This window comes from Cyanistes caeruleus, chromosome 12 (genome assembly GCF_971803275.1).
Source record: "Cyanistes caeruleus chromosome 12, bCyaCae1.hap1.1, whole genome shotgun sequence".
In the NCBI taxonomy this organism is placed as follows: Eukaryota; Metazoa; Chordata; class Aves; order Passeriformes; family Paridae; genus Cyanistes; species Cyanistes caeruleus.
The window spans coordinates 7,265,663-7,289,852 of NC_141712.1; the positions used below are offsets into that span (position 1 = coordinate 7,265,663).

The following is a 24,190-nucleotide window of genomic DNA, read 5'->3' on the forward strand; positions in this document are numbered from 1 at the left end:
AGTCAATTTTGGGAGGAAGATACAGGGATAATTACTTTTCCACGTATTTTATATTAGTTTGTGATTCTGCTCCTCAGGAGGGCAAGGAGCACTGAAGCCTGTTGGTAACTTTAGAAAGGGAAAAGGGGGAAGCAATCTAAAACACACATTCTGTTAGAAAGGATGCAAAATGGATCTCTAACTGCTGTGTGGGTCGGTGTCTGTTCCATTGGCAGTGATGTCTGACTATCACAGGCTGCAATATTAATATGTCTCTTTAAGAAAATACATAGCATTCACAGTGAAATATAGAGGATATGCTATAGTGTTTTTGATTATTAAGTTAAATAGCCATGTAAAATGAGTACAGCATATTGGCACTGATTCCTGCTGTACTGAGGCTCCTTTGAAAAATTAGTTAATTAGTTTCTCCCACCGCCCCCCCATCTAAAACTTTGCTTGAATAAATTTGTGGTTAGAACAAGTATGAAGAATTCTGCTTTTCTTGGCTAATTTTACCTCTCTTCCCCTCTTTTCAAGGGAAACTTCCCTCATCTATTGGAATAGCAGTGTTCGTCTTGGATAAAGATGACTGCCTAAAAAAGTAACATTAGCAAAAATATATTTTGTGTAGCAAAACAACTACCCATATTTTCTCTGAATGTAACTGTCCATCACAGCATAAGGGGAACCAGCAGACTCTACAGACTGTTATAAACTTGTTAATTCTTTAATAAATTAACCACAAAAGAAGTGTTAATTAACTCGTAAAAATGTTTAGAGATTCTGTGAGAAAAAAAATCATAAGGACTGAAAAATGTATGCTTAGCGATACATAAAAAAATACAGGTCTTTAACTCAGTTTCTGAGACTTTTACAACTAAGTACAGAGAAAGACAGATGAAATTATGTTCTGACTACATGCACTGAATAAGCCCAAAGGGAACTTCTGTATATAGTTATCAGTGGCACTGAAATCTGCTTAGGAAAGCAACAAGTCTTTTGTTCTGTTGACAACAGTTATTACAATTAATTCATTTTGTGATTGGTATTTGCACTGAGTGACAAGGTGTTATTTTACCTCAGTAAAAGTTAAAATGGTAATACCTACATGTGAAATAACACTGAGTTTGCTATCACTCACTCAAGAAAAGAAAAGACTCTGTTCAGAAATGCCTGCTCAGCCACCACTCCTGCAAACCTGAAGTGTTATCATCAGGCTTCTCTTGCTCTGATTTCCCCCAATTTGCATTTTTGCTCTTCTAAAAGTTTATTTGGGAGGAAAAAAAGAATGGAATAAAAATTGCCTGCTTTTTACTAAGTGACAGAACAAAGCATCAGTGAACAGAGCAAAGGGTCTGCAAAGGCTCAGCTGCAGCGGGGGTGAGGTCCTGGCTGAGGATGAAGGCTGCCTGGGGTGCCGGTGCTGGGGGCCACAGCGTGTCCTGACGGAGTGTCCCCACACCCAGGTCTGTTTCTTGGGGCTGGTGGGTGAGAGTGGCCCCTCATGGGAGAGACACAAGCACAGCCACGGGCTGCTCTCCGGCTGTGCCCTGGGAGCCACAAGAACGGGCATCCTTCATCCTTCATCCCCGGCTGTGCCCTGTGCCGGTGGGACACGCTCTGAGCCCCGTGACAACAGCACGCTGGCTGTGGTCCCGCTCCTTCCAGGGACATACATGGGTCAAGCCCCAAGGGGCAAGAGGAGGGTCTCTGTGGCCAGAGGCAGGGCAAGGTGCCAGGCAGATGCTGGTGCTGCAGGAACAGAGAGCTCAAGGCTGCAGGCACGGGTCCCAGGGCTCCTGGTGCTGCTGCTCCCGCTGCTGTCCATCCTGTGTGCCACAAGGCAGGAGCGCTGCAGGGCTGAGGGCACCCTGCAGGGCACAGCCAGGACAGCCGGGCCCCCTGGCAACAGCCAGGCCTGGCTCTGGCCTTGTGTGGCTACCTGAGCCCCATGGCAACAGCCAGGCCTGGCTCTGGCCTTGTGTGGCTACCTGAGCCCCATGGCAACAGCCAGGCCTGGCTCTGGCCTTGTGTGGCTACCTGAGCCCCACGGCAACAGCCAGGCCTGGCCCTGGCCCTGTCTGGATTACCTGTGCACATCCCCATGGGGAGGGGGCCCCACAGATGCTTGCTAGACCCTCAGCTGCCCATTTTTAGCAAGAGAAAGACAAAGCAAGGAGCGTGGAGCATTAGATGATATAAATTTTACTTTTTGTAGCAGGACCCAGCAAACCAAGGAAAGTTTGCAGCACTAGCAAATGGCAAATAATCCATTAGCTATGGATATTTCAGCACGTCTCTACTTTTATTATAAGTTAGCCTCTCTAAACCATTGACTTAACAGAGAATCATTATAAATCCCCATTTTGAATTTTTTTATTAGCAGTATTTATCACCTTCTCAAAATCAATCCTATATTTTTAAATTAAAACAAATGACTACTTGTACTGCAATCAATATGAGTACATTTCCCTTTTTTAAAAGGAGAAAAAATGGAATACAAAGAAATGTCCTTCTTTGGCTGCATCAATCCAATTTCAATATAATTCAATATTTAATAAATATAATCCTCCATGTCTGTGCAGGGAAACATCATAAAAAATGCAAAAGGTTTCTTGGTGTCCAATAACTTGTATGAAACAAAGTGTTTCCTTATTCCTTCCATAAATACTGCAGTCATATGCTACCGTGTTTTGTTCTTCCTGCCTATTAGAAAAAGTTTGCTCTGATTATGTATAAGAAAGGTGGTTTACATATTTCATGATTAAAAATCCAAAATGCCACCTAGCATCTCCAGAAAAATATCATCTTTATCTCTTTGTACTTCTTTGACTTGTCGTTTTTGAAAGGGCAGAAAAGAAAAACCTTATATAATACCTAATTTGTACATCTGTGGTTTCCCTCTGACTTGCACAGGCACCATATGTTTTTAATTATCATAATAGCCTTAAAGAACCTGTTCAGTGGGAAACACATATGATCCTTTTATTAGTGGTTTTCAATTTAAACAGTTTTAACAGAAAAGGTCTGGCTATAAGGGACGGAGAAGCACAAAGGTCTAAAAACCCTGTTATTGACCTCTGAAAGCATGAGTTCAGGTCCCACCCACCGAGGTGCGACCTGGCCCTCCCGACTCTGACAGAGGTAATCAGTCACATGTGAAACGGCTCTTCTGGACCTTAAAAGACGTAATCCCCAATCTCAAGTGACTTGATGTTCCAGTCAACAACTGGCACAGTGAAACCAGGGTCTATAAACACCACCGTGCACCCACTCTGTGCCTTCTCCTGCCTAGCAAACGCTTGCACAGAGACGGTGGTGTAGGAGAAGCCCTGCAAGCTCCAAAAGCCCAGAAATTCAGCAATTTTCATTAGTCATTGCCCTTTCAAATTCCCAGTTTTGTCCCTTATGCAAAAGCAATACTGGTGAGCACGCCAATATCCCAGTCATTCGGAGGTAGGAATTAAATTTAACAAGTTCAATTCACTCCTGTTTCTGGATATCTAAACACATAATCAGTCTGATAATGTTATTAATTATCATTCAAGTGACAACCTTTGACACTGGCATGCTCCCACAACCTCCCTGCTCCAACAACTCAAACAGAAAATCGTTGGCATGAAAACCCACAGTCTTATGAACAGAAATTGCAAATAAGCAGGCACTGAACATACAACGGGGAGTGAGCAAAATCCCCCTTTTCAGAGAGAAAGCAGAGGCTCACACAATAGCTCAGTCACTTGACCCAAAATGAAATTCTGCACAACTTCATCCCAAAACAGATAATTTTCACCCCAAACAATGGTCTGTGGGGAGAAGAGGGTGGGGAAGGAAGCCTAGCTAAAATTACACTGAGGCTGGAAGTCGTTATGGCTCCATCGCAGGAGATGGATGGGGTCCTCATTAGAACGAAGCTTTATTTAGATGGACAGACAGAATCCTTATTAGAACATTAGGCTGAAAAGTTTAAATGTCAGGAAATACAAAATTAGGATTCTGCAAATAAATGCTGACTTGGAAAAAAAAAAAACTTAGAGCTCCCTGTACAGATCCCACTGGAGACACTTAGGAAAAATTCAATCACTCAGGAATTGCAATCTCCCCTGCCAATCTAATCCTTCAAGGGTATTCTTGGAAAACTGTTTCACAAAAGTCAGAGGAGATCCCTTATCTTGGGAAAAGTGGTTTCCACTTATGATCTGATGCTATCAGATCCATTCATGGCTGCACACTGAACCTAGAGGGAAGGGAGGACCCAGGAGCTGCCATCTCCCAACACCTATTTCAGGAAAAGCCCATCCAAAGGGGAACACGCTGATGCTGGAAACCCATTTCCAGCTGCACAGACCCCAAAAACTGAATCAGCCATTCTTTTCCCTGCTTCCCCATTCCCAGGCCCTCTGCTTTCTCCAGGGAAACTCAGGTATTTTGCAGTGATGGAAAGACAGCATAGTAATCTTGCATACAAAAGAGATGGTCATAGTTTTCCATTTTACCTGCAAGCTAATGGATCTTGGGATACCAGACGCGGATGCTCAAAATCCCCTCTGGAGCCCTTCTGGTGATTTGTCGTCTCTTGGTTGCCTTTGGTGCACACGGATCTCTGCCGAGGTAATATGTGAGCTATTGCACACTAAAAGCAGATATTTGAGAGAGGAAGCTCAGGCACACACGCTCACACACACACACATGCACAAACACACACACACACACACACACACACACACACACAGGCACCCTCCACCCCCTCATCCTGCACCTGGCTCCAATGCACAGGGACCTGAGGAGGATCTTCTCATCCCCCAGGCTTCTGTGGGCCAGGCAGCAAAGGCACAGCAGGATTTGCTCCTGAGAGCAGAGCTCTGCATGGTATGGTCCTTGTGCCTCATCCCAGGGTCATGGGAAAGGGCTGTGGGTGCTGCTGTCCCCCACACTTTGCTGGGACAGTCAGACAGCTGGGGAGATGGACATGCTGACTGAGCCGCTATCTCCATCGACCTCACCTGAGCTCCCTATTCCTCTTGTATGCAGCAATTCATGGCAGAGGGTCACCCACCTGCACATCGTAGGCCTGTCCCCTTTGCCAGGCTCTACACCTCCACACTGATCTTTCTACTTGGGCCAGAAGGGGATGCTAATAGAAATAGATTTTCTGCTGGAAAATGTAAAAGAAAAATTAAATCTTGCACTTGATCATCTAAGTAAGTAAAGACTTCTCTCTTTAGGAGTTTGGGCTTTTGTATCCAATATAAATCCACCAAAAATGTAGCTTTCCTTTCCCACAGCCTCACCCACAGGTCATCAGGGTGAAGTTTTCTGGTGAAACAGAAGTGCTCAGTGTTTAGCTTGCAGCATGGGGAGGACAGCAGGGAATACCATGGCTGCAGTTGCACAGCCAGGGGATGATCACTGACCGGGCCAGCCTGACTTCCACACAGTCAGGTTTGTGTACCTCTCATGCCACCCTCTAAGTAAGTGACTCTGCCAGCCCCCTGCAAAGGAGGGAGTACGGACATATCCCACCAGGATGTATTTCCTTGCCTTTGGAAACATACATGGGATCCATCATCCCTCCATCCATCTGTTGAATTGATGTCTGCCACCACCAAGTACAGTCAGCCCAGGGACCCATCATGCTGCAAGTCTCAAGCAAAGCGCTTCTACTTTGTCCTTCTCTTCCCCCACACATGTATGAGCACAGCTCTACCTTAAGATCAATCCCAGTTCTGGGCCTGAAAAAACTCTTTCTTTTTTCTCTTTAAGGATCCTCCTTTCACAGTAAGGATCCTCCAAATTTCCAAAAAGTGGATAACAACAATACCACTGTGATCCCATCTGCACACAGCAATGGCACTGTAATGCATAGAGCATAAACCACCAAATTCCCACAGACAGCATCTGTCTTACTACAAACAATGGACCATTATCTTGTAAATAATTCTGATTAAGCTGCAGCATTTTCCCCAAACAAACAGTAGGGGAGCAGAGGGTGAGGATTTTTCTAGTGGGAGTGCCGGTTTTCTCCTTCCCCAGCACTGACACTCAGTTTTTTATTCAACTGATTGGCTCCCTCCCCTCCCTGCTCTGTCCCCCATGACTTGGTTTTCATTTTCTGACCTTATCCTACTGTCAATCATTTTGGCAACTAAAGAGGGAGCCGTCATGTTAATGGGATTCCCACCTCTATCCTTTGGGAAAGCTTTTCTGGTTTGTTTTCTTCTTTTTCACCCCAATGTACAGTTATATAACAATTAGTGAGTGCACCCACAAGGCGTCCTGTTATTAAACTGTTCTCCTGTTGGGGGGTGGAAAACTCAGTCGCACCACTGGGTGCTCATTGGTGCTGGCCAGAGTTTGGGGAGGTCTGGTTGTGCCAGTGATGTGTCTCAGTGCGTTTGGCATCTGGATGAACATGGCATGGCAGCAAAGTTTGCTAGGCAAAAAGCTGTCACCCTCTTCAAACTCCCAGCAGGGAGAGCAGAGCCCTCGGCTGCCGGCAGTGGGGAGTGGGGCAGGGTCTCACCACCCCCCAGGAACTGCTCTCCCCTGCACTCCAAGTGGCAGGCTGAGCCAGCAACAGGTTAACATGCATAATCTGAAAGGATTCAAAAAAAAAAACAACCAAGCACATAGACTGGAAGAGGGTTATGTGTGCAAAGGGAAAATTGAAACTAGATACAATCAGGGCTGAGGTGGCCTTTTTCTAAGGTTCTCAAATTGATCTATGTGGCAGCTGTGAATTGAGGAGAGCCCCAAAGAAATTCTGAATTTCATCTTTTAACTTGTTCATCTCAATGCACAAACCTTTTCTTATATGTCTCTCTTAATAAATGTCCCATTTCTATATGGCTGAAGTGTTGGTTTTACTTCCCTGCAGCCTCTTAATTTGCCTTGTTATTCATGTGAGAATTTTGGGGTCAAACACAGTTCCTGGCTTGAATTAAAAATAAAGGAACAAGGACTAACACAGGTTGGGAACACTGAATAACAGGCAAGAAAAATTTTAACTTCCAGGTCGCAAACTGAAATCACTGGCATTCAATAAAAAAAAGCACACAAAACCAATTCAGCCACCAGACTGGGATCTTCTGAGCACGATGGGGAGCAGCCACGCTGGCCCTGAACAGGAGGGACAAGGCTGTGGCAGACAGTGTGGCAGGACCTCCGACCTGACAAGGATCTGCTCACACGGGCACAGCATGTGCTGGGGAGGGAGCAGCCCAGCTGCTGAGCCACTGCCTGCCGTGGCACACGGGGCTGGAGATGGTGTGATGTGGCCAAAACCTGGCAGCTCAGCCCAGCTGCCTCCCCAAAGAGGCCTGAGGCAAAAAATCATAGATTTGGTGAAAAGATATTATGGTCAAAGCATGCCCCAGCTGCTGTAGAGAGCCCTGAGCAGCACTGCCGGGCACGGGCAGGGGTAAGAGAGGTTTTGGTGATGGGTTCTCTGGCTGTTGGGGAAGTCAGTCACACCCACACTGCTGGGGCACCACGGCCATGTACACACCCAACCCCTATTTGCAATGTGTGTTTATTTTCAGCAGTAAATTTTCATAGCTTACTGTAGTTATGTCAGAGAAGGAAGCATTTGTACGCTGAGGACTTATATAATGTTCTTCATCTTCAAAGTGCTTTACAAACATTAATTAATTCATTTATCCTCACAGCACTCCTACCAGGGAGATAAGTACTATTATTTTCCATTTCATAATGTAGAATCCAAAGCGGAAAACTTATTTCTTTCCATGGTCAGTGAATGAATCATAGGTAGACCTGCAGGAGAAATGAGGATTGCCAGCTTCTGAATTGGATCCCCCCCTCCCCAAATCTTTTTTAAAAGACTCGTGTTCTGACAGAGTCATGCCACATATCGGGATATGCCTTGGGTTTTTCCTTCAGTAAGAGATAATTAAGGAACAATTCCCTCTCTGATCCCCAGCATGGCATGCTATTTTCTACCCCACTGTTGCTCTGCAGCTGAACAATGGCTGTTCTATGCAGGGAACGGCGCTACAGACGCCCCGGATCAGAGGAGATCGGCTTAAAGGAACTGGCTGGCCTTGGTCTCGCTCCGTGGACAATGGGGCAGGCAAGGCAGCCTGGGTACAAATGCCTGACGTGGGGGTGGCTTCAGGGACACCTGTTTGTAAATGGCACTGCTCTGGGCGGGAGGCTCTCTTGGCTGGAATCACTCACACCCAGTATACCTATCTAGAAATTTCATGTAGTAGGAAAATTGCTGTGGTTTCCAGTATTTGATCTCAATCCCAAGCGTAATCCTTTCACATTCGCGTGGGAGGGGTGCAGAGTGCTCCTGGTTCACCTCCGTGGTGCTGCTGTAAATAAACCTCTTTGCTGTCTGCTCCTCGCCAGCAAATGTGCGGCTGCCTCAAACGGCAATAACAGTTACTGTGAGCTTGAGAGGCTTGATTTCAAGACAACTGAAAAACCAAAATTGTGACCAGGTCAAAAAACTAAGGAATTGTTCAGATCCAAGAACTTAAAGCAAAATCAGGGATGACAAACTGGGAAAAAAAGCCCCTGAATTTTTTAATTTCTGAGAAAGACAAGTTTCACCTGTTACAATCCTTGTTAGTGGAGGGAGACCTTGGCCACTCTGGCTTTTTTCCCACTTTATGTTTTTACTATAATCAAACTGCATAAACCCCCAAACTTTCCAGTTAATTTTCAAGCTCAAAAAAGATACACTCATTAACAAAGTACACCATGGCAGAGTGCAGAAGATATGACCACATCCTACTGGGGAAAGGCCCGTACCTAGATGTTGCTTCAGAACAATCAGAACAATTGTTTGGTGATAAATGTTTTTTTGCATATGACTCATCAACCCTTGAAAACAGGATTCCTTATATAATACAAGTGCTGACACAGCCTTCACTTGAGTGGTGTGACTGCAGCTGTATAATTACAACTTTAGATTTGATGTTATGGACCTTAGGTTATGCCACTCAGACAAATGCTCCATTGTATTACAGAGATATTTTTTCCTTAGTCATATTGCCCACAGGACAATAAGGACTATATTCACAGCTCACTGCATAGAAGTTTAGGCATGGAACAACCAATGGTACTACACAAAATGAGATTATACCCGATGGGGGTTAAATGGATTCATAATTGCCACTTTTTCTTGTCTTTTTTTTTTTTTTTTATGCTCCTAGTTGATACTTTTTTGGAAGTGCTCTCCAAATAAAAGGAAGAACAATCTCACACTGAGTCTGGATAAATGTTACAGTTGTCTCACAAATGCTGTATTATTTCTAGCCCTTCCAAAATAATATAATTGTCCTACTGCTGAACCACAGATTTTTCTCAGTATGACACAGAACACTAAAATGTCAGGTCCTGACTCATGGTGTTTTGGTGGAATAAATAAAAAGTACCAGTATGCTATGCAGAAGGGAGGGCATTAATGAAGACGTGACACCGGGAGCCCCAGCCATGTTTTCCTTTAGCTCCCACTGCATGCTCAGCGGTGCTCCAGACAATGGGCCACCTGTCAGGGACCCCATCCTGGAAACACTTACCATGGACCTGGGTGGTGCTACTGCTGCTGGCAAGGCTGGCTGCTTGTTCTCCTACACTTGTTTTACCTCAGGAGAATCCTGCCTGGGGAGGGAGGCTATTCTCAGGATGCTCATCACACATCCTTCCCATGGGACACCAAAGTGAGCATTCAGGGCTATTTGCAGGATTGGAGCTGTGACTTCAGTAAGGCTGGGCAAGATTACCCAAGAAAGATCACTCCTTCTGTGTGCTCCTCATATTTCTCCACTGGGACAGGCCTTGCACACCCATTACGCACTAAGTCTGCATTTCCAGCTGCAGCACCAGAACCCTGTATTTGGCTCACCCTGGCCGAGCACCCTGGCACTAATATTTACATACTTCATCCACCCACACTGCTCATTTTCAACCCAGTGGCATCCACCAAAGTTTCTACTGGATTTTAATAGTGACAGAGAAACAGGTCCCACATTCCCAAGGTATTTTCTGTGACAGAGGAAAAAATTCTAATGCCCCCCCCACCCCCTACATAGCTGCCTAACCATACATGGCACCGTTCTAATGCCTTAAAAGATGGGAGTTTTAATAAATATCATTTACAAGGCCAGCAAACAGTTTTGCAATTTGCCTCTCAAAGCATCAAACAGCTTTGGATTGCATGAGTGGTCTTTGGTCTACCAAAAGATACAAAGGTTTCTCAGAGTTTTCTTGAATTAATCAACAAAATGACTCAAAACTGCACTAATGGTTAACAGCTTTTTTTTTTATTAGCAACACTGAGATAAGTTATTGAAGCATTTTAGTATTGTTTTACATTCCATTCAGAAGTGACCTAACTTGTAACTCCATATACATTTAAAGATATAGTTTGACACTTATTCAGAAAGCAACAATTATTAAAACTTACATACCTTCATTACCAGGAAACCTTAATATATTTTCTAATTACTTCCAACAATACTCTATTCCAAAGCACATGATAACCCACTAGAAGTTTACACATTTCACTTCAATCACAGGTTTTAAATTGTGGATGTCAGAGTGTTGTTCATTGAATTTTACTGTCTTTCTTGGTTAATATTGGAAAACCTGGCACAATATATTAAGCTAGAAATATTGCTTAAAGAATATGAAAAAAGGTAACTACAGTATTTTTTCCTGCTAAAGCATTACAAAATACAGGACCATTAAAAACTCAAATAGAAATGACAATAAATAACCTTAAAAATGTTAAGAGAATTTTCACTCATACTAAAGTCCATTCCCTAAGCTTGCCAAACACATAAATAACAGAACATATTCAGGACCTCTATTTTTGTACTAGTATGATGGTTTGTTATATATTGTGGATGTATTGTGTATACATATATTAATGCTTACACTTAAGGTATATATTTTTTTCTTTGCTGAAACAATTAATAAGCCTCAGGTAATTATTTATCCCTGGCACTACAGGCATCTAGATAGGTGGGAGCAAACCTCAGAAGTTCCAGATATGAAATACTGTGCATAACGAGATCATCTCTGCACAAAGATATCCTAAGTTCCTTAGATTACAAAGATGAATTTGGTTATTTATTCCTGAAAGCCTGTAACATAAAATTATAATTGCTGTCAAATTAATTGTTTAAAATCGGCCTCATAATAGGTATTAATCGTACACTTAGTTTTGACTTACAAGAAAGTCTAAATTGCTCATGTTTATGAGTAGTTATAGGAAATACTATACCTCAGACACAAGAATGTATATTCCTGAACCAAAACACAAACCAGAGCATTGTCTCACTTTGGAAAGACCTGGAAACATCTCTATGCCTCTGCCTAATCCTAAATTATAATTTAAATTTGACCTGGATATGACAAAAACAATAAGAATATATTGTTTGGGAGATGAAACTTAGAGCAAAAATCATACAGCTCTAAGCTTACATCATTATTTTGTCTCTGCAAAGAAAAGAAAAGCCTTTCTGTGCTAGGGATTTGCCTTGGTGCGGCTGGCCACTGATGTCTGAAATCAAGGCACATACCAAGGCCTCCTTTTGCAAACACAATCCCCCTTTCAGATGTGGTGCTAGGAGGGACTGAATGCCTCCAGTCTCTCTGGGAATAGGAGGTACTCAGCACTTAGCTGTATCAGATATTTTAGGGGTTAATTTTCAGAAATGTAAATGGAATGGGAATGTCACACCACAGCATGAAGAATGGTAAGAACTAAAAGTTTTCAACAGTAAACAAAATGGTGGTACCAAACTTTTATCACCTGACCGATTTCTGATACAACAAAATACAAACAAATTAAATTACATAAAAATAGCAATGAAATTTAAAGTCAAATAAACACAGGACCTGATTCTGCAATCCTTAGTCATGTAAGTAGTGCTACTCATCGAGAATGAGGGATGCAAGACTGGGCCCTTAGCTTCTGCTTAGGAAGTCAATGTTGATTCAGACAGTATCTCTTCTAGCCAAAAATATGCAGCAAAAGGAAAGTAACATAAACAAGGCTAAATGTCAACAGTGTTTGCAGACTTACAGACACCATCCATTTGTTTGTACTGAAATGACTAGCGAACCATTTGGCAAATACAATGCTATTCACAGACCGGCCCTTTTATCCAGCAACGCAAACTTCACTGGATCACTGGCATTCCCAGTTAATTAAAAAAAGGAAGCAAGCCATATGAGTTTGGTTTGATATTGCCATGCAAATGGCATTGTGACATCCAGAAGTGTGTCTGAAACCCAGGCGGGGGCCGAGGTGCTGATCTCCCGTTCAGAGGAACAGTTCGTACTCTAAAAGCTGGCCTTGGACCTCCTAACTGAAACTAAGAAACCTCTTCAAAAGCACGGTAATGGGGTAAAGTCTGCTGTAAAACTTCCATATCATTTCATTCTGCCTTGAAGGAAAAGAATATTCTGGTTACTCCTCCAGCTGCAGATCAGGACAAAGTGTTCCTTAAGTGCGTTACACGATACTTTAAATGGGCAGTACTACCATTTGCAGCAGCAGGATGACCTTCCATTGCCTCGGAGTTGTCCTAGAGCTTGGATATATCAGGCCTTTTGCTTCTTAATATGGATTTTTTTAATTTAAAAGATCTGCAATAAGGATTCAGGTGAAGCCATCACAAATAATTAAAAAATCTTTTTCCGTGTTTCATGTGTTGGTGGTATTTCTGACTGGGTTAGCATTATGATCTTTTTGGTTTTGACACCTGTGGCAATAAGCAATTTACAATAACTAAATTCACTATTTAAACATTGGGGTAGAGCACTATAATTATGTGACAATAAAGCTGTAATAATCTGCCACAATTGATCTTCCCCTTGCCCAGCCCTCTTGTCTGCGCTGCAGTTCCACATTTGGAAGGTATTTCAGAAAGTTACAATGCTGAACATTTTAATAATTCTGTGCAATGCTGAAAGCTTTCTGCTGCAAAGGAAACTGAAAGTGCTCAGCCCTTTGCAGGATCAGAACTCCAAAACTGCTCCCATGCATCAGAGGGGCCCTGCCCTGTTTCCAAACAGTGAAAGAAGTGATAATGGGGTGGAGCCTGTGCAGGAGAAAACAGCACTAATTGCAGAGGAAAGCAAGCATGAATGGAAGCAAATTAGATTTAGAGACAACATGGAACTAATACTTTTGGAGATCATTAAGTGTGGATTCAATAGCACTAACCCATTAAGCAGTCAGCTAATGCTCAGGACTATCTCTAGCCAGTAGTTCTGTTGCCCACCAGCTCTCCTTTGAAAGCCTAAATACTTCCCAAGTAGCAAATGCAAGTAGGGAAATTTTACCATCTTGGTCACAAAGCAGAGAGATTTAAAGGAGAGGAGAGAGAGAGAAGGGATAAGGTCTTGTTATTAAGGGTCTTGTGCAGAAATCACAAGTATATTCAAGTATTGGAGCAGAAGGTAGAACATTATTGTGATACAACTACGTGTATATGGGAAGACAAGCAGAAAAAGAGAAGAGCATAAATGGAAAGGAAAACAGATCTTCCAAAACTTAAATACAAAATAGATCTAGAACCTCCAAGCTTAACTGGTCAAATCAGCAAGGGCTGTGAAAGCAGAGTACACAGATGCTCAGGACAGCTACCAAGCCATGCAGCTATCACCTTGGGCCTCCCCTCCCCGTTGGGCTACTTGCTGCCAAGCAGCAAGGAAAGGCCTGTCATCTCCTTAGGAACTGAGTGCCAGCTAAGATTAACAAGAACCACTCCTAGGCAGAATCACCTGAGACTCCAAAACCAAGTACAGTTCAGGAGTAACTCTAAAATTATCAATGCTCTTTTTTTTCCTTTCTGTTCATTCTGCTGTATAAGGAGAAATATTACAAAAATTCGTGAATTTTTTTCTCAGTAGCGTTTTGACATGAAAATTTCTTTATTATCCAGTAATTATGGTTCTTTCCTAATTGTGTCTTTCATCCCTGCAGCCTGAAGCATGATAGGAGCATAAATGAATTATGTGTACATCATCAATCTCTCTCATTCTCCATCTCAGGGAAACTGAGGACAGCTTCCACATGTGCAGTGACTTTCTGAAACAACAACGTGACTTGGTGGCATTCTCTAGAAACAAAACTTTTTTTGTGCCAAGATTTTTGCTTAAAAACTGACCTACTATCTTAAGGTAAAATCTGCCATCTAAAAATGATCCACATGGATTGCTGAATACCCCAGCTTGTTTTTAGGCAGCCAGAAATTCAACTCAATTAACATGGCCTGCCAAAGATTCAATCTCAGCTTACTGAAGCTGAAATATTTTACTTCAATTTTATTTCCTCTGTATTCTGACTACAGAAAGAGAACTGTGCCTTGTTCTCTGAGTGTGCAAGGACTGCTATCAAATGCATCAATGTTTTCTCTTGAGATGTCAACAACACACACATCACTGGCTGTAAAAAGAAACACAAATGCACGGAGTCTCCCCAAACACAAAAGGAACATGAGAATCATGCCCTGAAATCGGATGCTGGAGGTGTGTCTCAAGTTTTCTGATCTCCCAGGCAGTAGGAGAGACAAAGGGAACCATGACTTTGGTCATGGGCTTTGTGCAGGAGGAAAGGAAGGAAGGCTAATAAATGAACAGGGTGATTCTGATTGCTAGTCTGCTAGTGCAGAAACATCAGGTGGGATTCCCCACACTAACATGCACAGATGGAGTGTGATTTCACAGTATAAAATGTCACTGAGAAAATGAAAACTCCCCCAAAACCACTACGTTCAAGTAGGTGGTGTCCAAGCCAATCAAACAAACAAAAAAAAAGAGCTACTGACATGGGGCTTGTTCATACTCATCCACTTTTCTGAGACACATTGAGAAAAAAAATGAAATAATGCATTTAAATAATCAACCTTTATACTTATGTTCTGCAAACACCAATAGAATGACAGAAAAGAATTTTAAAAAGCTATTTCTGTAGGGGGGAATCAGAAGGACTCCTACTGCATTTTCCATTTAAAAATGGCTTAAAAAGTAGAACAGAGAAGCTTCTGTTGTTTCTTTTTTTCCTTCATACTTCAAGTCAAATCCATTATCACTGGGCAGAGCTTGTGAAAAGGATATGGTCTTTAAAATCATATAAACTTAAGCTATCATAAAATGTCTGTTGAATTGATTGGAAGATGAAACAAAAAACTAATGGAAGTAACATGACCTCATTTCAATAATAATATTAGAAGGATTTTTTTCTGTTGTTGTTTTAAAAATCTTATGCCTGTGAAAAAGTATAAAGACATTTTGCACAGAGCAACTAATCTTAGTTTTCCAATTTTTTTTAACTTCTTTGTTTAGACAGTAATTTCTCTGCTGTATTTTTTTTTTTTCCTTTTTGCTAATTGATTGTATTCCACAAATGGAAAAAAAAAATCCAAGTAGGATTTTACCTGCTGTAAATTAAATCAACTACTAACTCTTCTCAAGAATGCAAATGCTGATTTTGAAGAATCTGGAAATGTTTCCATCTACCTAAATTGGTTCTTAGTGCACTGAGACACAGAAGTTTACAAGTAAGGCCACATGGATACTTGGGCAGATATTGGTTAAATGACAGATATTGGCAGATAATGACAATATTTTGAAGTCACAATGCTCTAAGGATACAAGTAAGATAAACCTTGTGTGTAGATATCAGAATTTTATCAGATCAGCTAATATACATGGAAAAGCAGAGAGGGGCCTTGAAAGGGGATCATGGCTTTGGGCATCTACACTCTGCCAGTAAATTCAGACAAAGCTCCCACTAACTTTAGGTTAACCAGGGGAACCACTCTAACATGCTTGCAGATTGAGGGTTTCATTTTAAATTGTCAGGCTTTAAAACTCTTGATAAATTTTTATTTTCTTTTTCTTTTTTTTTTTTTTTAACTTGAACACATTTTATTATGCATGTTGAGCTCTGACAATGAGCTTTCTTATTAGTTTGAAGGTTAAGTGAAATGAACGTTACTGAAGTTTTTGTGTCCTTTGCTGACTCTGCTTTTTAAAGTGATACTGTTTTTCAAAGGATTGACACTCTAAAATCTCTTTCAAAGAAACACTATGCTGACAAAATAGGAGCTAAATAATAATATAAAAAAAATCTTCAATCTCATTTGTTCCAAATAGATTTAACTCAAATTCTTGTAAATATGAGGTGTGTGATATGAGGAAGTAAAACTGCAGTTTTGTAAATCAGAGACTAGAAAGGGTAAAAGGTGGTTTTGTTTGTTTGGTGTGTTGTTATTTTAATTACCTGGAGGCATATTCTTAATCAGGCAAATCACAATTCACACAACTGCTAGTTAGAATAGTGAAAATGGTCAAGGGCAAGTACTGCATGTGTGCCATTGAACCAAACCAGAAAATTATAATTTTAAAAAGAAAAAAAGGAGGGAAAGAAAATAAAAGAAAGAAAAAATAAAATTTATTCAACACAGGTAGACACATTCCATGCACTTGGCCTTTGATTTCATTAATGTTGTGGTAACTGAACACACCCCAATCCAAAGAAAGAGGGGAAAAAAAAAAGAAAAGAAAAGAAATAGAAAGCAAGGTTCGCTTGGCAAAGCATCCAGTGTTTTTCTTGGGTTTGTATATCAAAATACTGAAAAGTTTGCAAGTTACCATGTGAATTTTTTAAAACTTTTTCCTCCTTTGAGTATGCTAAAGCAGTAAGTATCCCCTTCCGATGCCACTAGCACAGATAGTCTATATTGCTGCTACTCTAGTTTAAAAAGCAAGTTCTTTCTAAAATCCTGTTTAAGTATGCATGCAGCACTGCTGATTTCAATGGAGTAGACCACATATAGGACAAGAATTTGGCCCACAGGGTTTAACATTTAAAAAAATGTATTACTAACAAACATGACTAAGTATATTTAAAGAGCAGCTTCATGATTCTGCACAAGTGTTTTCTGAAATGGTCTAAAAGAAGGTCTAAAACTTACCACACAAGTCAGGTCTCTTGATACATCCACTAGTTGCTGTGCTACTTGCAAGTCCATTAAAGGCTGCTAAGCCATCAGAGCTGTAAGCTCTTAGGACTGACAACATGTTCATCTGCTTCTCCAGGACCTGCGGACCCTGAACTTGTTCGGGTTTCATCACTTCTTGTGCAGTTTCGTGTGAGGAGAGAAGATTCTGACTGTGCCACTGCTTTTCCGAAGCTTGTGGCAGTGGTGATACGAGCCCTTGTGTGGTTTGTGAGGTGACTGCACTTTGTATATTGTTGCCTCCTTCACTGCTTTCTTTATTTTGGGCAGACAACTGCTTATTCATAATATCTGGTTCTGTGTCAATGTCCTCATCTTCAATGTTTTCTTCCTTGGAAGATTCCATATCCTCAGATGAAGCTATGTCAGAAAGGTCATCAATAGCACTTTTATTTACAGAGTCAGAGAGCAGAATATTTGGGTCATCTTCGGATTGTGTTTTTATTTCGGATTCATTACTGGTGCAAGAATTTTGTGTTCCCGTGCCAATAACACCAGGATAAACACCAAACTGCTTATAGAAGTCTGTTGTAAAATTACAAAAAGTGGATTCCATGTGGCTGGGCCAGGCAGAGCTCTTTTGCTCTCCCAGGGTCTCTTTATTTTGTCCTTGGGTCATTTTCTCAGAAGCTGAGTCCAGCTGGCTCAGCATGTTTGAAACTCCTGCCTCCTTGCTGGACTGCACAGAGGAGGGGAGCAAGCTCACTTTGTTCACCGAGGCTGAGACTTCTCTGGACTGCTCTTTGTTGTTGCTTAGGATGTTGTCTTTACGTTTAGCCTTGCCCAAGTGATTGGCTTGGAGATGCAGAGCCATTAACTCCATGGATGAAGTTGTAAAGGAACAAAATAAGCAGCCATGCCAAGCAATATTGTCTTGTACAGTGACAGAGGAACCTGGCAGAGAGGCTGCATCGGGCCTTACCGACAAGTCCAGGGGTTCGTATTGCGACTTTTCTGTTTTCCGCTGTGAGGACTTGCTATTTATCTTCTCCTCACCGCCATCTGAGCCCAGAGCTTTTGCTGAAAGTGGATCTGAGAGAGATTTATCCTTCATCTCTTTTTCTTTCTTCAAAGAACTTAGGACAAAGCTGTCCATGAAAGCTTGCAAAGATCCTTGAAAGTTCACACCGTTCCCAACCATGTTCTGGTAAGCACGGCCAAGTTCAGAGAAGTGTGCTCCTTTGGAAGATATGTCTGAACCCTTCATGTTTTCTGAAGCTCCTTCAGATGACATGCCAGCTGCTTGTCCTTGCTGATCTCCAGAGGACAGCATTCCTGACGTCCACTGCTGTGAGACCATGCCACTTCGGAAGTCGATACCAGGAAGTCCCTTGAAGGCTCCTCTCAGTATGTCTGGCCTAATAAACACAGAGCTTTTACTTGGTGTCTCGTCCTTGTGTTCCTGACTTGCACTCTGCCCAGAGAGTGGTCCTGCTCCGTTCTGTCGCTCCCGATGGTGTCGTTCCAAATGGTATTTGAGGGATGCAGACTGAGTGCCAGCATAGTCACAATGTGGACACTTGTAAGGCTTCTCACCTACAGGTGTGGACAAAGAGGAAAGTATAAAGAGAGTTAACTGTACTTTGGTCTATGGATGAGTGGAGAAATTAAAAAATCAGCATTAGCTGCTTAAAAACAAGAATATCTTGGTACTAATAATTCATTTTTTAAAAGAAACACCTTTAATTGAAGACTAATTCATAAACTGAGTATTTCTAAAATGGGTTTCCAGAATGTGGGGCTATTCAGGAATGACATGGTATCTACACACAATTAGCCATCCTTTTCTTAATCTAACATGTAGAAAACTGTTGTAGAATTAAAAGCTGTGATTATGAAAATGAAGCATAACAATTTCAACCACAGTAATCATTAAAAGTACAAGTTTAAAAAAAAAGGGAGACAGAGAATGTAACAAATGGATGGTTGCAATATTTTGTGTATACAATTGCTCTAAAATTTGTTTAAATTATACACATGGAAACCATTTTTAAACCTAAAAATTTTATGGCACTGTTACGCAAGACTGAAATGAATGATTTAAGTCTTGCTCTGCAGTAAATCATGGATATAATTAGCAAATGGCATACTGCACAAGTAATTTATCATTATTTGGAGGGCACCATTCCAGAAGGATTCAAAGATCTGCAGACCTACTGCATTGTTTCTAAATAAAGAACTATAAATACAGATTCTATAAAATATTAATATCATTACACTACATTATGATTGCAGCACATAAGAACATATAGTTAAAATAAAAAGTAGTCTGTAAAAAAGAAATCGAGTAATAAAAAGTACAAAATATATTTCGTTTCTGTATTTGAAATTTGTATTATCTACTGGTTTTTGCAGTCCTTTAATTTTGTACTAATGACATTTCTAAGGCTCAAGCAGTAAAATGTGTAATTTGCCTACCATAAGCACTTTTCTAGGTTTGGCTTGAATAGAGTTTTAAAACATATAAGATTATTTCCATTAATTAAATAAATATTTGAAGCCCACACTAAACTTTTATTGTTCTTCCTATACTTTCAGGCAGCAAGGTTTTACACATATAATAAATATTCACATATAGTCATAAAGACATATCTGAAAATAATGTACATCTAAGCAAAGGTACATCTAAATTTTTTTGCACAATGTTTTTAGAAATACAGAATTTCTTTTAAAGGAAAAGGTATGGAAATCCTCCCTAAAAGAGACAGAAATCTGAAAGACCTGCAAGCTGTCAATACTGGCAATTGTTTCTATGAGGGAGCTCTGCAAGAAGAAGAAACTGTTTTCTCTAGGTAGCTTTTATTTTCCTAAGTGATACAAAAGACAAAGACAAGCCTCTCCAAATGGTATAATGGAAACATTTGTTTTGAAAACTTCCTCCACGGTAAAAATGCTGTATAGTATTATGTAGTTCACCAAACCAGCTGGAAAGTTATCCGCTTTCAAATAACCTCAAAATCTGCTAAAAACAAAATTGAAAAGCTTTCAAACTTCTGCTATTTAAGCTAGAGGCTCGGTTGAAGGGCTGGTAAATACTTGGGAAGCTGCTGCTCTCAGTGATGGCAGAAATTTCCTAATGAGATGCGAGCCCAGAACACTCCCATGGCCACGGAGCCCTGCACGAGAGCTCGCTGACACGAGCAGGGGCTGGATACGTGCTGCAGTCCAGACAGGCCTCAAGCACCTTTCGAGCAGTGGAAATTCTAAATCCATAACATAATCCTAAAGCTAAATGGTGAGACATGAGAGCTTTATATCAAACCACATCAATCGACCTTTTTCGAGGAGAAGAGCACAGAACCTCAAACAAGAGGTGCTCAGCTGAGGGAGAGGTTGTAATTAGCATGGTTCATGCTTTAGGCCTTGGTCCACACAGCTTAACAGAAGAAATCAGATTTAAACATTTCAGTGAAACTTCTGAGTCTTTCCCAATCACCTAATTAAGCTCTGGCACTTCACTGACGAGGAGCAAGGGATGCTCTTAGTGGGAGTTATGCAAAAACAAACAGTTCTACTGAAGCACAAACCCAAGACAGAACACTCCTGTCTGGGCTTCCCTGGTCCCAGGTGTGCACCTGAACATACACACACCCATCACAGGCCTTTGAGAGCAGGGACAAGGGGACAGAAGACACAGGCTGTCTTATTTGTTTGGATTTCTGCAGGGCTGTTTGGGAGTGTGCAAACTCTGGCAGCTGTGCTGCCAGTCAGAACAGGGACAGACAGTAAGGCTGGGTTTACAGCATCTACACACTGTAGGATTTCTGGAGCTGCTTTCAGCTGTTCTGATGTTTGTCCCACCAGTTACTGTCAGCAGCCACTAGTGACTTCTGACACAACTTAAGTAGTTCAGGTGTTGCCCAAGACATAATGAGATTGGTGAAAAACTCAAAAAAGTGCCAGACTCTACAGGGTTAAATGTTCTCACTTTTGAATTTTCACTCCTCTTAATTGAAAAGCTCTTCCTCAGCATCCCCTATGCCTTTACGGAAATCTTTAACACAATTATATTAAGCACTTCCTTTTATTCTAACGATAGTTCAGTGTGTTTGCACTGCACATCAAGTGGCACCATCAAAAAGTGTGTCCCAGCACTGCAGGCACTAAGTCAACTGCTGGAGCTCTACTGCAGGGAGAAGGAGAAATTTGTAATGTAGTCTGTACTGATGATGCTAAAAACATGCAGAAACTGCTTAAAGCAGTATACATATGTAAAAATGGGTACAAGCAAGTTTAAAAATGCTAACTGGAGAAAATGCTAGTTCTATTTTGTATTTCTAAAAGTACCTTCAGTCTAAAGCCCTGGGCACAACATACTCTTATTCTGAATTTCTAAGCCTTGAAGTCATTCCATTTTCTGCTCTAAGGCCTCTCCACAGAGTGAGCTTCCTTTCAGCAAAGGAGATCTGCACACAGCTCGCCACCAATGCCATGAGCATTGGACTGAAAGAAGACACTGACTGAGACAGTGTGATAAAAAGTTCAAATCTCTCCCAGCCTTGGTGTGCTGCCTCTGTGGTGCTCCCACCCCTCACATGGCTAGAAATGAGATCTAAAGCTGAAGGTCTGAAATGGAACTCAACATGAAGCAACACACTGTGCCACCTTTGCAACACAGGACCGGCCAAACAGCATTGTTCAAAGGGAGCTATTCAAAACCTCGCTGTTCTCTTCCAGATCCAAATACTGGCAGTGCTTACTTTACTTCAAAGCAGTCTTAAATGCTGCTATTTCAAGGGCAGGCATTGGGAGAAGAGAGTAGGATGGAGTCAATCATCTCTGAATCTTTTTAATTTAGTCTGTCAGTATTTCCTAAATTCAGTAATTGTGCAGTTATTTAGATACTACTTCATCCATTCAAATTAATAACCAGCTACAGTCTGTGTACCACCCTGTACAAATGACAAAACAGTTATAAGCTGCTGTGGGAAAAACCCGAGTCTAACCTCAAACCAAGCCAGTTTCGATGGAAAATGCAGAGGACCACTAATTTTCAGGATTCTATCAGTGAATGCAGTAGTACATGTCCAAAGAACACTGCAGGGGACAAGGGAGGTAGGCTATGATTCTTGTTAGAAGACAACCTGTTTGTGTCTCATACTTTGAGGAAAGGTTTTACAGAATTCATCCTAGTGTAATGACTACCCTGGTATTATTGCCAAGAGCTGTGTCTGGATGAGTTATTTAACACTTAATATCAGTTCACATAAATTAAGGTTGCCATGTAGGACTGAGGAAACATGACTTTTTCAAAATAATCCTCTGCATTTCATATCCAAGAGTCATTTTTCATTGTTCACAAAGGCAATGGCCACCCTGAATTTTCTAATTCTCTGGCCCTGTTTGCATGCCTGTAAACTTTTTCACAATGGAGTAGGATGAGAGACTATTCCAGCATGTACAATTAACAGAACCAAAAAATCTTATAGGGAGTACCTTATCTTGGCAGCATAATCACAGTTCTGATCTACCTACTGCTCTGGTTTACAAGAGACAAGATATCTCAGAGGAGCTACTTTATATCAGGATCCAGTAAAACAATAAAAATTCAATGCTGCTTGTAAAATCTGCACAAAAGCTTGGTAAACAACTGGAAACAGACCCATTGCCCAGTAGAAACAGGTCTGTTTGTATAGCAGGTTTATAAACCAGCCAGCTGTGTAACCTAAGGAGGAGATCCCTGGTCCTGCTCAGAGCACAGTCTGACCCTGCTGGTCAGGGGAACCATCTGCTACGGGCTGTGCAAGGAGACCACGGCCAGATTATAACTAGATTTACAGATTTTAAGGCCAGAAGGGACAATTATGATCATCTAGTCTTATCTGTTCTGCAACACAAGCCAAAGATCCTCACACAATAATTGCAGTATCGGAGCATAAATACATTTTGAAAGAAAACTTACTTGCTCTAGTTTAAACAAATTATATTTCAACAATGACAGTGAATAAGACTCCAACATGTCCCTAGGTAAACTGTTTGACTGATTAAGTATTTTTCACTGCTCAAAATGTGTGCCTTATTTCTAGCTTGAATTTGTCCAGTGTTTGCTTCCTACTACTGAACATTGCTACATTTTTCCCTGTTAGGTTGAACAGATTTTTTTAAATTAAAAAGTCTATTTCCTGAGGATGGTATTTGCAGACAGCAAAACAGTCACTTCTTCACCTTCCCTGATCCTGGAGTGAAATATTCTTCCCAATTTTTCAATGCCCTTTTAAATTATGGGTACCCACTAAAGCTTTGATGAAATTTCAACTTGATAGCAATTTTATACAGTCCAAGACTGTGTTTACATCCATAGATTCAGCAATCAACTAACAGCTCATATTCTGTTCCTTCTCTACCACAGTCCCAGGCCCAGTTCATCACCGCCTCTAGTATTTTTTCCTTTACATGTTGCTGATTTAAAATTCATATTGTTGAAAAGAGCCCACTTGACTAAGTGACTAATCAGTGCCTCCCCATGATTTTTAGCATCTTACCATTTTTGCACCATTGGTAAATTTTATCAACAGTGATTTTTATATAGTCTTCCAAATAATGACAAAATACCAAATAGATGGAGCTGAGAGCACTGCTGTGGAACTGAGAGTTTATGTGCCATTTCATCTCTGTATACTGATTTTTGGGGGATTTTTGTTTTTTTTTGTGGTTGATTTGTTGGGGGGATTTTCACATAGAACAGACTACTTTTATAAGAAGAAACTTGATAAAACTCCCTTTCATAAAATAAAATTGAATTAACTATGCTACCAATTTTCAATTAGTTAACCAGTTCATTCTGTAATTTTACCCAAACTTTTGTCAGGGTAGTCTAATTTCAAGGTCTTAATATTCTTTCTTTTGGGAAAAACAAGAATAGCCAGAGATTTTTTACCACTACAAGTGCTCTGGATCTTGCTTGGTGTTTCAAGATGGGTTTGGGGCATTTTTTTCAATGAACTTTAATGATTTGGAGAGCTCTTCAGCCAGGATTTTAAAGATTTTATCTATAAGTTATCCAGACTCATTCATTCTAAAAAATATTAAAATGCAGTGGGCTACAGCATAACAGCCTCATTACTTAATGGGAGAATAACTGTGTCATTGGAAAATGCTTATGAAAACCATCATGCTTCTTTCTGAGAACAGAGCAGAAGAGTATTTATTCTTCTATACCATGGTTGATAATTTCTTATCCATTCTTGTCCGGTATTAGC

General features: G+C 41.0%; 1 protein-coding gene across 41 annotated transcripts in view; it reads right to left on the reverse strand.

The window, feature by feature from the left end:
* Positions 1-24,190, reverse strand: part of ZNF536 (zinc finger protein 536) — a 340,334-nt gene that overhangs the window by 97,707 nt on the left and 218,437 nt on the right. For 13 of the 41 annotated variants that reach the window (XM_086847055.1, XM_086847050.1, XM_086847057.1 and 10 more), the window contains 2 exons: positions 16,947-18,527; positions 10,253-12,407 (listed from right to left, as the gene is read on the reverse strand). In XM_086847055.1, the coding sequence (XP_086703181.1) occupies positions 12,394-12,407; positions 16,947-18,527 (1,595 nt within the window). In that variant the 3' untranslated portion in view covers positions 10,253-12,393. Of the gene's footprint in view, positions 1-10,252; positions 12,726-16,403; positions 18,528-24,190 lie in introns of those variants that run through there. The other 28 variants (XM_086847041.1, XM_086847036.1, XM_086847042.1 and 25 more) reach the window with 5 other exon arrangements.